This window comes from Littorina saxatilis, linkage group LG12 (genome assembly GCF_037325665.1).
Source record: "Littorina saxatilis isolate snail1 linkage group LG12, US_GU_Lsax_2.0, whole genome shotgun sequence".
NCBI classification, from domain to species: domain Eukaryota; kingdom Metazoa; phylum Mollusca; class Gastropoda; order Littorinimorpha; family Littorinidae; genus Littorina; species Littorina saxatilis.
In genome coordinates, this window is record NC_090256.1 from 7,107,112 (window position 1) to 7,125,612 (window position 18,501).

General features: G+C 39.6%; 2 protein-coding genes across 4 annotated transcripts in view; one reads left to right on the forward strand and one right to left on the reverse strand.

The window, feature by feature from the left end:
- Positions 1–18,501, forward strand: part of LOC138981155 (uncharacterized) — a 45,544-nt gene that overhangs the window by 7,693 nt on the left and 19,350 nt on the right. The gene's annotated exons all lie outside the window — the stretch shown is intronic.
- LOC138981154 (uncharacterized) lies at positions 396–16,922 on the reverse strand. Of its 2 annotated transcripts, XM_070353992.1 has the most exons (11): positions 16,539–16,875; positions 15,808–15,854; positions 14,811–14,889; positions 14,147–14,274; positions 12,805–12,908; positions 9,708–9,773; positions 8,863–8,955; positions 7,818–7,910; positions 7,140–7,174; positions 5,427–5,528; positions 396–3,171 (listed from the first exon to the last, which is right to left on the reverse strand). In XM_070353992.1, the coding sequence occupies exons 4-11, from the start codon at positions 14,166–14,168 to the stop codon at positions 1,062–1,064; spliced, it is 2,625 nt and encodes an 874-aa protein (XP_070210093.1). In that variant the 5' UTR covers positions 14,169–14,274; positions 14,811–14,889; positions 15,808–15,854; positions 16,539–16,875; the 3' UTR covers positions 396–1,061. The 2 variants fall into 2 exon arrangements, with proteins under 2 accessions (XP_070210093.1, XP_070210094.1); XM_070353993.1 differs by lacking the exons at positions 396–3,171; positions 5,427–5,528 and having other exon boundaries at positions 6,815–7,174; positions 16,539–16,922.

Genomic DNA, 18,501 nt, shown 5'->3' on the forward strand with positions numbered 1-18,501 from the left:
TACATAGAGTCACTTTTTCTCAAGTGACTCAAAAAATAGGAAAAAGATAGGAAAAATTTGGTCCAGCTGACTTTATGCTGCAAAATTTCACCTCTGGTGACACCTTTTTCCACGTCCTTTTTCCTGTATTTTTCTATTAACCCTGCACACGCTCGATATACTTTCAGTTTATCATCAGCAGTAAACAAAGATTCACCCCTACTTGTTGTGTGTGAAGCATGTACACTCTTTACAACAGTTCTCGAGCCACTTTGGGAATCATGAACACTCTTTTCAACAGAAACTTGCTAAAGATTGCCAGAAGGACTCACACTGTCACCACTATCACTGTCATCATCATGTTATGTTGAGGTTCAGAACGTTCACCACAAGTTGTGAAATTAATCAAGGTACGCTTTACATGTCTACAGCATAATAAAATAATCTTGATCAAGTGTCTTAACTACTGCATCCACTGAATGTGCCTTGCACTGAATAAACACTGTACTCGGGTACGGATGGAGAAGTCATTTTTTTGTCGACAATTCCTTTGCATCCTCTACCAGGAATAGCTCATTTGGTGTGAGGGTGCTCAAATGGTTGACATTTGGACAGTTAACCATTGATCATTTACTATACAAGTAAGAGATAAAAGTAGTTGATAAGACTTGGCCAAACAGCATGTTGAAGGGAAACATTTTGTGTGATATGAATTGCCTATTGTTCTTAATCATTGCTAACATTTGCAAGCAAACCAACCCAGACAGAAGACCTCTTCGGACTCGTGAAAATAGGCCACGACCCACAGACACCAGCTTGTCATTAATCTCGACCCAGGAAGAGCCCAATATCTCCCAAGTCAATTAAAGGTTAACAATAAACTATGAAGGAAAATTGTTAAAAAATCATGCAAATTAATTGTTTTCCTTCCAAGATCCTGTCTGGTTTAATGTTATACATTATTCTTATCTTTTACAAATTACATGCCTAACAAATTAGCAATGGTTAACTGTCCAGATGGCTTGGGCCAAGCCATATGGACACCTCCAGATCAAATTAGCTATACCTCATTTGCAGAGATGTTATTTAATGTCCTTGCGAATCTCGCACCTGACTCGATTACAAATCTGTTTAATACTGTACGTTTTAAGAAGATAGGAAAAATTTGGTCCAGCCGCCTTTATCTGCTGCAAAATTTCACCTCTGGTGACACCTTTTTTCACGTCCTTTTTCCTGTATTTTTCTATTAACCCTGCACACGCTCGATATACTTTCAGTTTATCATCAGCAGTGAACAAAGGTTCACCCCTACTTCTTGTGTGTGAAGCATGTACACTCTTTACAACAGTTCTCGAGCCACTTTGTGAATCATGAACACTCTTTTCAACAGAAACTTGCTGAAGATTGCTAGAAGGACTCACACTGTCTCCACTATCACTATCATCGTCATGTTCATGTTCAGAACGTTCAGCACTGTCATCATGATGAGGTTCAGAGGGTTCACCACAAGTTGTAAAATACTTGCCCACAGTCCGTCTGAATTTAGCAGTTAAACGAGCACCAGTGCTAACATCGTAGTACTTATTAGCAGTGTCTCTGTGATGATCCATATGCCGTGCCATGTCTTCTTCTTCATCTTTCGAAAGACCTTCTTTCCTTGACTTTGAAATCATTGTTTTGCGGATGAGGTTGAAAGTCACATCACCCACGTCTTTTGAAATGATCGCGCCAAACTCAGCCCAGGCACTTTGTAGAAATTCACAAGATTCCCCAACACTTGCATGTGCCCCCGAGGCCCTACAAAATACTTGATCTGTCGATGGATTCAATCGTGGCCTCAACTCATCGACATAACAAAGAAGTCTGTTATATTCTGCTTCTGAACAAAATATACCTGCCCCACCAGAAGTTCGAAATGTTTTTCCTTCTCCAACAAGAATCACGAATCCATCATCTTCTGTTTCTGCATCTCTGACTTCCTTTGTTGTGAGATCATTAAATATACCAGTCCTCTTTGCATTCTGAATGGCCAGTTCAAGCATAATGTGGTTTGAAATATCATGAATTTTGTTGCATGTTTCAGAGTTTGAGTACACATGTGCATCGCTTTGAAAGGCTTTGATCTTTGTTTCTGCAACATTTGTTTTGACATACTGTGCAACATTGGGGAAATCAACCACTTTTTTACGATCAGACAATTTTCTGCGCTGCATTTCCTCAAGAGTCAGTTTGGTTACAGTTTGGATTGAGCCTTTTAAGTTCACCCTTATCGAAGCAATGAACTCCTTATCAAGACGTTTTGTAGCATCCAAAAAATCGACAAAATGTGACAGAGCACAAAGATGATTCTTAACGGTACCCCAAGCTCTTCCCTCTTTCAACTGTTCTACGACTGACTTTTCAGATCCTCCCATCTTCCTTCCTATCGTGTCCAATGTTTCCAATTCTGATTGATGAAACTCTCTCTCACCATAGGCTGTTTGGAGAACTGTACGAACCATGTGCATGTGTTTCCTGCTTTGTTGTTCCCGTTTAGTCCTCTTACTGTCCGGAACAGAATCTGGAATAAAGTGTCCACCCTCAATTGTTTGAAACCAGTCTAAGAATTCTTTAGACAACGAGACTGCAGTGTACATGTTTCTTCCCAATTGCTGTGACGACTTTGGTAACTGTGAATTCCTTATAATTTTAGCGATACGCTTGGCTTCTTGTTTTTCCAGTTTGTGAGGTTTTGAAACTAAATGTTTATCCGGGCGAGTGCCTTTCCATTCACACATGGTGCAGCTATAAACTGTGTAAGACCGCTTGGGTGATTTTTTCATGCCTTTTATAAGTTTGCGAGCTTCAAATTCAGGAATATCCTGGTGGACTTGTGTGAAATGTCTCAGCAAGTTGACAGTATTGCCTGGGCAGCCAGAGATACAACATTTAACCTTTTTTCGTTGTCGTTTTGCATTTGATGATTGCTTCCTTTGTCTGCAGGATTGTCTGCGTTGTTGCACGTTTGGAGCATCCTCCTTTGAAGTTGTCGTGGTTACCGAAGCAGCGTTCTCACTATCCCTGGTTATCGAAGCAGCTTTCTCACAATCCCTGCTGTCCGTGGTTAACGAAGCAGCTTTCTCACTTTCCTTGATGTCATCCATGGCTGTTCTTTCTTGTCCAGGAGTTGCTCTTGAGAGACAGGTCGATGTTCTGAAACAACAACAAAAATAACCATAAGATCCATTACAAATCTTTAACTCCTTCCACATGGAGGCATTTCTCCCTTGACTTTATTTGTACACGGGGCGATTTCTGTGGGTTAACAAAAAATCATAACTCATCAACGAAAGCATGCAGAGACATGGCGGAAGATCAGGGGCCAGCAGCCGAGACCGGGAGACGGTTTTGGTGTACCCGCGGCACCAACCGCTGGCGCTCAACATCACGCAGGTGACTGTGGCTCAATGAGAGACAGAGCGCCACCCCTGTCGCACACTGTAATCACCGGAACCCTTGGGGGATCCGGACACTCTTCCTGAAATTAATCGACAAGACACTCTTCCTGGGGAGAATCGCAGACCACTTGTTGTGGGGCGATTTTTCCGAGGTATTCCTCATTAGAAGATTTACATGTCGTTGCACCAGCCCGGGACTGCCTGGCCATTGAAGAGGCAGATTGGATGAGTCTTCTCTTTCGTCTGTATGCGTCCAGGCCGGGAGTCTAGACAATGGGAAAAGTGCGGGTCAACACTGAAGCACTCTCGGCAATTTTTTTTTTTGGGGGGGGGGGGGTCATAATTAATCTTAGACATCTTGCGGTAGCCCAAAGCAGGTGTGGAACACAATGCACACATGTTATATTGTATTATCCTGACTTCTATGAGTCACTCCCCCTTTCGGCCAATCACAGAGCCGGATTTCAAGCTGTATAAATCTGATATACATTGGGTGCTAATGATTTTTGTTCATTTCTATGAAAACACGTCATAAGAAACACAAATTGAATTCATTGTGTAGCAAAATCATAATACAAACGAAATGACCCCTCCCCCCTCCCCCCAAAAAAAACAAGAAGGGCAAAGCCCATACGACTCACATGCTTGACCTTGACAGCAATGACATCATACACTAAGAACTGCTTTACACATTTTTCCTACCAAAATACATGTGACTTATTGGCTCTTTCTACCATGAGATATGGTCACTTTTAGTGGTTCACTACCTTATTTTGGTCACATTTCATAAGGGTCAAAGTGACCTTGACCATGATCATATGTGACCAAATGTGTCTCATGATGAAAGCATAACATGTGCCCCACATAATTTTTAAGTTTGAAACAGTTATCTTCCATAGTTCAGAGTCAAGGTCACTTCAAAATATGTATACAATCCAACTTTGAAGAGCTCCTGTGACCTTGACCTTGAAGCAAGGTAAACCAAACTGGTATCAAAAGATGGGGCTTACTTTGCCCTATATATCATATATAGGTGAGGTATTGAATCTCAAAAACTTCAGAGAAAATGGGAAAAATGTGAAAAATAGCTGTTTTTTAGGCAACATTTATGGCCCCTGCGACCTTGACCTTGAAGCAAGGTCAAGATGCTATGTATGTTTTTTGGGGCCTTGTCATCATACACCATCTTGCCAAATTTGGTACTGATAGACTGAATAGTGTCCAAGAAATATCCAACGTTAAAGTTTTCCGGACGTCCGGACGACTCGGGTGAGTACATAGACTCACTTTTGCTTCGCACGTGAGTCAAAAATGAATAGAATAGCACATGTAAAAAAAAGATTGCCCGAGGTGAGAGTCGAACCCCGAACCTTCCGATCTAAAAACTAAAAATCCCTTCCGATCCATTGTGCCACCAAGACGAGTTATAACAGGGAATAAATTAAACCTATTTATTATCTTTTTTTGTAACATTTCACGATCGCAGCCTTCTTTAGGCTACCACAGTGTTGTTTGTTGAAAGCGATGATTATCACACTCTTCACATTCATCTAGCATATATTTTGAGTTGCTAAATTTCGATTTAGATCTCATAAACCGACGCAATGAACAAAAATCACACGTCTGACGAAGCGGAGTTGTCGCCCACAACAGCAAACAATGGTAGCTTCTAACTTCTAAGGAATGAGAAATGTCGTTAAATGAACTGTGATTGACTTGACGAACTCGGGATAAATCCAATTTCTTCAAACTACTCATGAATATCGACTTTTATTCGAGCATTTCTCAAAAATTGATAGTCCACTCAGCTAATGCCTCATGGACTATCAATTTTCCAAAAATGCTCGAATAAAAATTGATATTCACGAGTAGTTTGAATATGATTTAACTAATAATAACACATGAATTTGAGTCTGCCTCAGAAAGTTTTGGTCAAACTAAATTTCTAGTCAAGTTCCATTTTGGAAGAGAACAAACATCATTGATAAGAGAGGGAATCTCACTAATTACCTTTTTCGACGTACAACTTTTTGTCTTTTTCTGGGCCTGGATCTGTCAAAACTGCCACTTTCTGAGCTGTCCGAGTTTTCTGAGCTGTCCGAGTTTTCTGAGCTGCACACAAAAGAAAGATCCACATCACTTTTTTGTCTACAATAATTTATTGAAAGGAAAGTACTGTCGTGCTGTGATTACTGGTTGATGCCTTGTCAGATTGACGCGATACATATACAGTGATCAAAATCAATCGGTCGTCATCCAATTTCTCTGCTCGAGTCTTCACTCGCCTGGTTACAAATCTGTAACGTACCTAATCTTCGTCAACAAACAGGAGTTATGAGTAAGACTGGGAAAAAACATGGTCAAGACGGCAGAAGCTGTATTCAGTTGGCCGCTGTCAGCGTGAGTTCGATCCCAGGTTCGGCGGAAATTTATTTCACAGAGTCAACTTTGTGTGCAGACTCTCTTCGGTGTCCGAACCTCCCCCCGTGTACACTACATTGGGTGTGCACGTTAAAGATCCCACGATTGACAAAAGGGTCTTTCCTGGCAAAATTGCTTAGGCACAGTTAATAATTGTCTACCTATACCCGTGTGACTTTGAATAATAGGCCGTGAAAGGTAAATATGCGCCGAAATGGCTGCAATCTACTGGCCGTATAAAATTTCATCTCACACGGCATCACTGCAGAGCGCCTAGAACTGTACCCACGGAATATGCGCGATATAAGACTCATTGATTGATTGATTGAAGCAAGTCTTTCTCCTCCTGTAAAACTACAGGAACCAGACAACACAGGTGACATGAGCTTCGGCGATTTCAAGAACAATCCAGACATCTCCCAAGTCATCAAGAAATATCCACACCTTTTTTTTTCAAAAGTTATAGAAAGGACAATCTCACTCTGATTACAACATTGTGGAGAATTCAACGCTTTGGCCGTACAGCAACAGGTCTTTGTTTTATTTATTTCACATTTGTTAACGTCTAGCTGACTACACAAAGCCGTCTCAAGACGTAACACAGCAACAGCTGATGCTTCACCAGCTGGAGTTCTGAAAATATCAGTGGAGCCTCTCACTCCCCCCCCCCCCCCCCCCCCCCTTTCCAACCCACTTTCCCATTGTCCAGCCAGCTTGTTCTCTCTTTCTCTCCACCCCGCTTCCCGTTTTTGTAAGACTGTTCAAGAAAGAACGAAAGGTTCATACAAAGTTGCTTTCTTGTGAAAGACGTTCTTTTCAAAGCAAAATATGGCACTAACACATAAATGGATTGCTTTGCGCTTATGTATTGATTTCTTCTTATTCTTTCTTCCCAGCAGATTATCCGTTTATAATCTCATAACGCCCTTCCGTTTATTTTTCTTCAACAAATTGAACAAAAAGTTGTACACAAAAAAGTAGTATCTGTTCACGTCAGGAATAAAGAAGGTGGTAGAGCCATACAAAATTTATTTCGGTGGCCTTGTGGTTAAGGCGTCCGCCTCGAGTGTGGGAGGTACGAGGTTCAACTCCCTGCCAGGTCATACCAAATACTTTAAAAGTGGTAGTATACTGTGACTGGGTGGGATAAGCAGCCTGTGTTCCGACTGTTATCTTTGTGTGGCGGCATGTTAACTTGTCTGAAGCAGCACTGCCCTGAGATGATCCTACGTGATTGACGGGGCTTTAAGCACCATCGAAATGGATTTTTTTTTTTTTAAATACGGAAATCATTTAACTTACCCCTCCTTGGATGAAGCATATTCTCCTCTTCGCTTCTGAAAGAGAAAGAAAGAAATTGAAAGAAAAATGCTCAATGCAGTTAAACAGGCATCTGCCACACACAAAAAAATCTTATCAATATTATAAGTATCCACTTAAGAATAAATGGGTACTTGAAAATCTATATGGAATAGCAGTTGAAATCACTTTTTATATTAACAAAATGATTAAATAAAAGAAAATAGAAACTAAGCTGGTCAGAAGGATGCATCCATTTAGCGCGCAACTCTCCATTGCTGCTCTGCATGCATTGTAAGAATGCGTGCAATTCAGGCACGGTTAATGCATGTACTAACAAGGTGACAAGTCACATCAAGATAGTGCGAATAATCACGTTATGGGAGTCTTTTCCATTATGACGTCACTATCACAAATACATGACGCATTCCTTTGCACTCTGCATATGGCGACTAAAGATACACAGACTAGCTTACCGACGGGGATTCTATGAAGAATGACACCACAAGGTGAAATTTACCAACGGAGTTGTGCGACAGACCCCCTAGATAGCTTCTTTAAAACACATTGAGACCGGAGGTCAGGAGTTGCTATGGTTTATCATTTTATATCATGTACTTTTGTGTTTAACGGTTTTGTGTTCAACTTGCAACATTCGTTAGAACTAAATTTGATCTTTACCTTGGGGCTAGGCTGCCATTCATTTTCACTTGAATCAAGCTGATCCTCCTCCCCAGACGCCAACCCTCCATGCTGGCAAGCCTCCATTTCCTGCTGCACAACAATCAAATAAACATTTCAAATAGATTTGTCTCCATTAACTCTACTAGTCATAAGCAACCACACATGGTCTTAGTCTATCATCCATGACTGACCGCCCTGAAATTTCTTACAGCTGCTACCTGGTCTCCTGTCATCAGCACACATACTGGCTGTGACTCCATAGCACACACACATGCTCTGAGTCTATGACCGACCACCCTGAAGTTTCATATCGCCAATACCTGGTCTCATGTCATCAGCACACAAACGGCTGTGACTCCATAGCACACACACACATGCTCCGAGTCTATGACCGACCGCCCTCAACAAAATCAACAACACAGTCGAGTGACTGATCATATGGTCGGCAGCCTCACATAGTCACAAAGATTTGTTATCTTCCAGCCTCCGACCCCCTCCCTGGACACCTTGCACCTGCATTGCTGAAATCCAAAGTGATTATCCACTAGACCACTCTAAGCGAACTCGCTAAGTCTTCGCACAAACGAATGACCGTACACCATGATATTTCCACACTTGCAGGGTGACCCAGCTTCCGCTGATCTAGCCATTGTTTTCGGACGAAGACCTGGAGTTATGCTCAACGCTAACTACACTGATCAACCACAGTTTTTCCCGAAACAATTGTGTCAGTCACCCCTAAACCTTACGAGGTTTTACTTGACCACATAAAAACATCAAATTCAGTACTTATTCCTTCGAACCAAGTCGGATCTCCCCTTCGATGAAAATGTGTCAGTGTTGTACGTCCCTTTTGAGAAGTGGCCTTGACCCTTGATAGCGAATCTATCATGACAAGAAAGGTGGACTAGGCCAGTGGACTCAAAATAAAGTGGGATCGGTCTTGGGACTTGTAACTAAACTCCTCAACTTAAATTTCATTTGTGTTTAACGATTTTGTGTTCAACTTGCAACATTCGTTAGAACTAAATTTGATCTTTACCTTGGGGCTAGGCTGCCATTCATTTTCACTTGAATCAAGCTGATCCTCCTCCCCAGACGCCAATCCTCCATGCTGGCAAGCCTCCATTTCCTGCTGCACAACAATCACATAAGAAACATTTCAAATGCTGAACGGAGAGGTAGGGGATTTAGCATCACACAAATGGGGCGACAGGTCGTCGAGTGGATTCAGTCACAGGCCTAACACCATGCTGTGAATCCAGACTATCCCATTGAGCGTGGATTTGTATCCTGTTCTTCACGTGGGGTTTTCTGTAATTTTCAGTACGTGTTACCTGTATCAGGGTCCTCCGTTATGTTTTTTTTCTCTGGGCACTCCTATACCCCCCCCCCCCCCCCACCTGAATAATGGTAATGGATGCAGTTCATACAAAAAATTAACAATAAAAATTTGATTTGAACTTCCGACTTCAAATGGCTGATCTCCCACCAACACCACATGTGTGTGTGTGTGTGTGTGTGTGTGTGTGTGTGTGTGTGTGTGTGTGTGTGAGTGGGTGTGTGCATGTGTCTGTTGTGTGTTTGTGTTTCGCCACGTGAGCATGAGTGTTGGGTGTGATCGCCAGCTGTGTGGTCAACAATTGGAAAATTGATAATTGTTTTGTAAGTGTGTCTTGACAAATCTATCTGAGAGCAAATCTGTGACTGCACTGTCAATGTCAGTTTGAGTTCATTCATGGTTGTGTTATAATTGTCTCAACTAGCAAAATATACGTATGGCAGTTTCGGATGTAGAGAGCTCTTGCATGCCTTGACTTAAGTCACCTGCCTTGGTTTGTTGGTATATAATCAGAGACATCAGAATACAAGACTTGAACAACTTACTTGCTGAGAAATATGAAAAATGCATTCTGGAATCATCACTCGGGTAAAGTAGTCCACCATTGAAAACTGAAAACCACATGCAAATACAAATTGATCAAATTGATTTAAAACCAAATGCATAAATAATAAAAATTACATCGAGTCACCTTCAACTACAATTTACAACACCTATCATCGTACATAATGAACATGCGGATGTCTGTGTGTGTGTCACACTTTTACCTCTTATATCTCAGGTGTTAATGGACCAAATTTCACAAAACTTGCTGGACAGCTGCTCCCATCTTTGGGATTCAAAATAACAGTTTGAAGAAGACCAGGGGTGGGGAAGGTGATGCGATAGCCGCTCGTGTAAAAAATATACCACTGCTCCTGCCAAACACTCTCTAAATGAAGGCGTTAAGATGGCAAGACTGGCCTGTGTACAAGAGCTTGTTACAGTCTATGATGGTACGGGGTAAGAAGGTATGATTGCGGTAGTCCTTTCTCCTGTTGTTGATTCTCTTGTATTGGAGGGGGTGGTATTCTCTTGTTTCTTTGTTTCGGTAGTTCTACACATGCTACACCATGGAAGATTTTGTATAGCATCAGGTGAGGCGGGCAGTGCTGGTGGATCATGTTCATGACTCTGGATGTGTTGTGGTACCGGTGGAGCACAAAGCGGGCGTCACTGCACTGCACTTTTTCAATGATGTCCTTGTGCCCTTGGGTGTGTGAGTCCAAGACACACCAGATGTATTGCAAAATGGGACAGACCATATTTTGAGGCAATGAAATAAAAACTGCTGCGCTGAACCTACTCTAGTTACAACGACGGCCACACAATTTCATTAAAATTGATGCAAAAGTGGGATATAACCATTAAATTAACCGACAAACGTTTTGTTTTTCTTTTTGAAAAGCATGGTTGTGGGTGTAAGCCAAAAAGCCTATTCAGTATTTTTGTGTAAGGTCACATTGAACGGGCAGCAATACTCCATTTCCTACAATAACTGTTTTTATCATTTGTATACTTTGCGTAGGGATTGTTGTGTTAAGAAAAACCACCTATATTCTTTTGAACAAATGAGGAAGAAACTGATTGAAAATCAGTTAGGGACAACGGACCTCTCCACAATATTTCATAAAGATCTGTGAAAACAATGTGATAGTCACTGATACGTTTTTTAACTGCCAAAATTGTGCAGGTATTATTTTTACTATGTTTTGAAATTCAGTTAAAGTAAACAGTATATTAAACAGTATGTATTGTATTGAAATTCATTTAGAAACAACGGACCTACCCACAAAATTTAAAGAAGATCGGTGAAAAAATAGGATATTACAGGTTTCTAACTGTCAAAAGTGTGCTTTTTTTCTTAAAACAAGAATTCAGTTAGGGTCAACGGACCTACCCACACAATTTCATAAAGATCGGTGAAAAAAATGGGTTTTTTAACTGCCAAAACTTTAGTTTTTCTTTTTGAAAAGTATGTATTGTATTTCAGTATGGGACAACAGATCATTGTGCCAATTTGGGTGATAATTTGACAATTAGACACTGAGAAACGCGTGGCAAACGTTTGTTGGTGGTTAAACTGCCATTTTAACGGTTTATTTTAACTCAACTCTGTAAATTGAATACAATAAATGGGACTTGAATTCCGGCTACTGTGCCAAAGCACAATCTAATCGGCCTGGTGGTTGTCGAGAACAAAGCCGTTACGCTTGAACACACACACAGACAAAGCCTACTGGACCCCCATTGAACATGCAGGGATAAATCTATATAAATAAATAACACAACAGGATTAAAACAAAACTAAGCCAGCCCAAATGACTTACTTGTTCATGAAATGAACATTGTAATGGACATGTAGGAAATAACAGAGAAGTCGTTTCATTTCATTAATTATAATTTAGACAAACGGTCGAAGATGACTGTTTTGATTTGTGGTTTTGACATCAACACCTTTATGATCAAATAAGCAAGTATTATTAGTGATAACCTTTTGGTCATTAAAAAAAAAAATCTTATTAGCGCCCCCCCCCCCCCCCCAAACAAAAAGAAAGAAAAAAGAAGTTGGTTTCGGGTAACATGACCAAAAAAAAAAGAAGGGCAAAGCCCATACGACTCACATGCTTTACACATTTTTCCTACCAAAATACATGTGACCTTGACCCAAGGTCAAGGTCATCCAAGGTCATGCAACACAAAGCTGTTAATTCAAGACATAGGAAGTACAATGGTGCTTATTGGCTCTTTCTACCATGAGATATGGTCACTTTTAGTGGTTCACTACCTTATTTTGGTCACATTTCATAAGGGTCAAAGTGACCTTGACCTTGATCATATGTGACCAAATGTGTCTCATGATGAAAGCATAACATGTGCCCCACATAATTTTTAAGTTTGAAACAGTTATCTTCCATAGTTCAGGGTCAAGGTCACTTCAAAATATGTATACAATCCAACTTTGAAGAGCTCCTGTGACCTTGACCTTGAAGCAAGGTAAACCAAACTGGTATCAAAAGATCGGGCTTACTTTGCCCTATATATCATATATAGGTGAGGTATTGAATCTCAAAAACTTCAGAGAAAATGGGAAAAATATGAAAAATAGCTGTTTTTCAGGCAACATTTATGGCCCCTGCGACCTTGACCTTGAAGCAAGGTCAAGATGCTATGTATGTTTTTTGGGGCCTTGTCATCATACACCATCTTGCCAAATTTGGTACTGATAGACTGAATAGTGTCCAAGAAATATCCAACGTTAGTTTTCCGGACGGACGGACGACTCGGGTGAGTACATAGACTCACTTTTGCTTCGCATGTGAGTCAAAAAAAGGGTCAGCAAATCGGTATTTTTTTGGAGGGTGAAAATCGAACAGCGATGCTCGATTATCTCCTTTTTTGGCCAGCTTTCAGGTTCGTTGAGTATGAACCGCCAATTTTTCTTCTTTTTTTCAAATGTAGAAAGAAGTTTTAGGGTCGCAAGGAAAAATAGGCTCAGTTGGGTTACCCGAAACCAACCTATTTTGGGGGGGCCTTAGTTCTAAAGTTGTATTATCAATTGTATTGAATAGTAATGTATGCACTATTGATTTTAATACCAACCGCATTTTTCTTGCTTGGTGGAAACATCTCCCTTAGGGTATCCATGATAACATCATCTTGGCCATCTTCCAACATGCCCACACCAGAGTTCCAGTCCAGCATTCCTACAATTTACATCAGTTATTAACAAAACAATATTTACAAATGTGCGACCCCGGCATATGTCCGGGGAAGGCATGAATGCATAGAACTACTAATTTTTGAGGTAACCAAAACATACTTTGGCTCGAACGTTTGTTGAGCCTAATCGGGCTCAGTGGCAGAGAGGGTCAGTGCATCACTCACGTTCGAGCCCCGCTCCGAGACAGGGTGAGTGACGTTTGTCTACCCAAAGTCAACTCAGTGAAATCTCAGTCCCCGTTTCACCGACATGTGCATCACCAAATGTGACCGCCTCCCACCAGACCAGTATTAAGTGGAAACAATTACACAAAAGCTAGTGAATGAAATAGTGAAATAATCAAGTAGTGAACTGACAGAATTACCCCTTTCAAGCAAATTAATCAGAAGACTCTTAGCTTTTCAGAAAATATATTCAGTGGAACCCCGGTTCCGGACCAACACTTGTAGGGGGATCATCCCACTTAAGGGACCCCTTTTTTGCGACCAATGTTTTCCCCTTTTTATCCCTGTAAGTGGACCACTTGTCATAAATCATGTGAACTTCCGAGTTTTGGAAGTTAAATAAAGGAAAAATAACAATGGGGGAAAAAGTAATACTTTTGCAAGATCACTTTATTGTTATGTACACATACAAACAGCAAAGCTGTCAGTCAATTGAAACTGAGGCCAAAATATGACATAATAGAAGGTCAAACTGGTCTTTAAAATGGCTGCACAATGAAGGGAGTTATTTTGTGATTAAAAACTTTCAGTCCGAATTGCATGAACTGTTTTCATTTGGTTTCAATATAAATTGACAAATGAACCAATAAAAATTGCTAGCGTCTAATACAGCGCCGGGCTATAGCCTAAAATAAATATAGCAACAACCAAGCCATACCTCATAGACGATAGGTAAATTGATGGTATTAAATTTTACTGAGTTTTTAGCATCATGGAACTGGTAAGAACAAAGTAGAAATGGACAATGATAATGATGAATATCTCCAACAAAGTCTCTCAATGCAACTAATCCTTTGTATGGGCAACCTGTTTGCAAATTTTGGCCAATTGACTGACTCTTCATCGGTGACAAAAAACATTGTTTAAAATCTCCCTTGGATAATAAATGTCATGCATTACAAATAGGGTATTTCACTTTGATCACCCACAGGTATCTTATCTTATTCATGTTTTGTATAAATAACTGTATTCATGTACTTTGTAAAGTAAAACTCACTGCGTGAAGACATCCCTTTCATGAAATCTCTGTGTCTCGCATTGTCCTTCTTGCCATCTTTGATTTCAGCCAGCTTGTCTTTTAAGCTTTTCACATGTTTGACTAACTCCACATCAGAGATGTTAAGCCTGCAAAAACACACACATACAACAAGAACAAAAATGATATCAGAGAAAGCAACAACTATAACTAAGGCCAATTAAAAAAAAAATCTGTTTAGGGTAACATGTCCAAGAAAGTTAGGGTTGGTCGGTCGGCAACTTTTTTTTTTTTATAATCCAAATGTAATCGTTATCACACAGCTTCGTAAATGGTCTAAATAGCTCAGAAATTCAAAATCCTTTCATATGATATGCAACATGACCACATTCCGTTGAGAAATAGAAAAAAATATGACTTTTGAAAAGCAAGTAAAGTAGAAATTCAGAAAAAAAGTTTTAGAGTCGGCGCCAAAAAAACAGGGTCGGTCTGGTTACATATCTTTAAATGTCAAAGTCCCTGTAATAACTTAAAAAAAAAGAGTTGTTAGCAGTTTTGGTAAAATGATTTATTTCAATCCTGTGACAATAATTTCTTGTTTTTTGTATTTTTGTAATGAAAATATACTTTACTGTACTTCCCCTTTGTTCCTCAGTTAAACAAATACCAATTAAAGAAAACCTACTTTTTGTCACTGGCATCACTTGAGGCTTTCGTCTTCTCCTTGCGGTCCCCGTTGGCCTTTTTGTTCCCAATGTTGAGATCTGAAAAATGTAACACATTTGTTGTAATTTGATTTGTAATAGACATTATTCACGAGCAATTAGTTGTGCATCCTAAACTTCGTTCTGGTTTCTCTGACTGTACATACTAATGCAAAACTGTGTCACAATTTTGCAATCTATTCACATTCACTCAGTGAGGACTGTCTTTAATTGTGTGACTGATCTATCACTAATCCAGAACAAGGCTTATGACGCACCACTAAATGCGGGTGAATAAAGTCATGGGTGACAATCTCATTAAGTTATTAACTCATGCCAATCAAAATACAATGGTTGAGATTCAACTAAGTTGTCAAAAATAAATATTCCTAAAAAACAAGCAAGTGTAAACACAGCACTTCTCATGCTCTCATTATACAATGATGTTGGAAGATTTGTCCACTGTGCCATCTTCTTCAACAAGTATCAAGGGAGGTTATCCTTCACAGTAAATACAATATATATATTGGAAAATATCATGGCTTGATTGATAAATGATAAGTCCTACTTGAAGACTTAGAGGGTTGTACATTAATGCAATCAGGTGACGATGAGTGGACTGCAACAATGCATGAATGATCACAGTCCAACTGAAGGAAAAAAAAAGAGGGTGGTCATTATGCAATTAGGATGTGACTGTAGTACCCTGCTTTGTTAACAACACCTATAGATTCATTTACATCAAAGACTTTTGGGTAACACATCTTGGGTAACAGTAACACATTTTTGTGACCGATCGACCAAGCGACTTATAGACCTGTGGTCACTCTGTGGCACAGGGAAAAAACAAATAAAAGGAACAAGGGTACAAAATGACAGTTTGATACTCAGCCTTCGACATCTGGGACAATCACCAAATGACTGACCGAATTACTCTAAACGTGAATTACCAAATGACAAGAGTAACAATATACTCACCCTGTGTACAGGTAAATACATTTTCCCGCGGTTCCCATGAATTATCCCTTAAACAAACAGAAATTTAATTCAGTTATCATTTGGTGCCCATTGTTGTGAATATTTTTGAAGGCAAGAAGATTACAAAATCTATAGTCATTTAGCATAAACAGGACACACACTCACGTACTTTCAATGTGAATATTTTTAAAGACCTGTAAGAAGTTTACAAAGTTCTACAAGATAATCACTTTTTAATAGCATAAACAGGACACACACACTCACAATTTAAGCAAATGCCCAAACTGGTGTTCACTAATTACTATAAATATAATACACACATCAGTGGTGAGTGATCGCACTAGGTATTTTTCAAACTGGTAAATTTGAAATTAAAGCAAATAACAACCGGTAGGTCTGCTTTAAGCCTTACTAGTGACCACACACTCAGACACAGCGACATTATAATCCAGTAGTAATAAGTAGTAGTCTCACTATCAAGAGCAAAATGAATAGCTCAACTGGAAAATAGTGTGATGATCAGTCACTAAACCAATATAAGTAGTTAATTAAGTACTGAGTCAGTCACTCTGCCATACCACGGAGGCCAAATCAGGACCACTTCCATTAGCCCTTTTCACAAGTTGGTCTTGTAAAGATCTGTGTCAAGCTAGACGTACAGAATTATAATGGTAATCAAACTCTGCTAAACATAACATTACAAATTTGTACAAATAAAAACTATTACTCACTTGGCAGGAAAGTTCCTCCATTTCACAAGAACTTTGTTTCCCTATAAGTATAAAAAAAAAATTAAACATGCATACATTTATGTTAACTTTGCACATAACAGGAAATGAGTTGTCGTTATTTCAAATATGTTAAGTTGCTGAGATCGGACAGATTGGCAGGGTACGACAAAATATGTATTATGGGTGATTTCAATTATTTGAACAAAAAGTGGGACGGCACGGCGCATACATGGCCATGGAAAGTGGACAAAGTTTTTGTTGAGTGTTTACGAGATGCCTTACTCATCCAGAAAGTACAGAACATAACACGAAATAGATTTTGTCAGACCCCAAACCTTGTGGACCTCACTTTGGTAAATGACAATCACCTTGTGTCGGTCACAGATCACATCGATCTACCTGCGGATAATAGGATCTTTTTCGTGGGCAAATGATGGGCTGCATGTGATGCACACGTCGGCGAACAGGCACAAAGAGAATCTCACAAGAGTTGACTCCGAATAGACTGAAGAGCTATCCACCCTGGCAGCCGATAGGGATCAAACTCTTTCAGTTGGCAGGCACAACACATTCACTATGGTCTTCTATGCGATCGCTGCACAAAAGGAGTTGCGTCCCTTCTTGACGGTAGTCAATGCCAAAGCGGTACTGGTTTGAGCGTTGATCTCTACCCAAAACCAAATCGTTTTCGATAATTACATTCATTTCATTTCATATTTGCTTAATGCCCGGCCCAGTAAATCACATAGACTTCAGGGCATCCCCACACTGCCCATTAAAAAAAACAAAAATAACATCATTGGAGGTACGGTATGTCACTAGACCCATCGATGAAAGCCACAAGAAAAGCTACAGGAGTTCTGATCGTGACTATTTGGGGTTGGATTCCGAGTTTGCTTAAGTGCAAACCGATCCGCCCCTGGACCTACGATCCTTAAATGATCAATAATCGATGGATTCGAAAATTTGGGCAAAGATATCAACATGATATATCTTACCTTCCTTTTGATAATCTTTTCGATTTCATACGTCGCCATGTTGCAGTTCATCGGAGAGGACGCTATTAATCTCCGCCCCAAAGCGTGGAATACAAATAACCTCAAAACCAAAATATCTGTCCTGATCTTTACAGTAGCATTCTATTTAATTTGCCGCGCACAAATGTTTTTAAAAGTACAATCACGCTTAAATGCATGATGAATAGCGTTCCATTGCACTTGAGTATTTTTTCAAAGAATCTTAGTATTAATACTAGTTTTCTTCTTTATTTTTTTTAATCCAAACAATGCGTGGTGTTGAATGAAATTTGAAAGGCTACTTGTACACATTAAAATAGGCAGGGAATGTATTAATTTTTGTTTAATAAATGAAATAGTTGAATTTTATAGTATCTGAATAAGGTGTTGCAGTTTTTAATTTCAAAGTAAGACAATCGAAACTGTCTCAACACCCGAGCACTCTGAAAGTTTTTCGTGGTGATTGATTGGCTACCTAACATATGCATTTTCGACTCTTGTTCAAGAAAGGACATGCCATGTTTACATTTGAATGAATCAGGATAACGGCTGCTATTGTTTTACCATAACCAAACGTGTGTGGTGTAAAAAACAGTAAACATAGAAAATATCTGCTTACAACTACACTCGTGGCAGTGACAGTGAAAGGATTTGGTTACTTGAAAAGAATATAAAAGCAGAAAAGCAAATTAATATATTGCCATGGTTCATTTTATTTGTAGAAAACAATTTAATACAATATTGGAGATAATGTAAGCTGTGTATGGTATCAGGAAAATTATTCAGGGAGATGAAATTAGAACTTTTCTTAGGTAGCCATTTTGGCTGAAATTCAAGCTAATGTAACTGGGTACTTGGGTACTTGTAAAATTCATTCAGAAAACACATAAATCTTTAGATTTCCTCAAAAATCTTTTACATACATGTAGTTTATACCTTAAAGCTTA

Bases quoted from the DNA above. Each gene is read 5' to 3' on its own strand.
- LOC138981154 (XM_070353992.1), bottom strand. From the start codon at position 14,168: ATGAAAGGGATGTCTTCACGCA. The intron at 8,956-9,707 runs GTAAGTTGTTCA...ATTGTTGTGCAG, and splicing joins TTTTTCATATTTCTCAGCAA to CAGGAAATGGAGGCTTGCCA. The intron at 5,529-7,139 runs GTAAGTTAAATG...TTTTGTGTGCAG, and splicing joins TATGCTTCATCCAAGGAGGG to CTCAGAAAACTCGGACAGCT.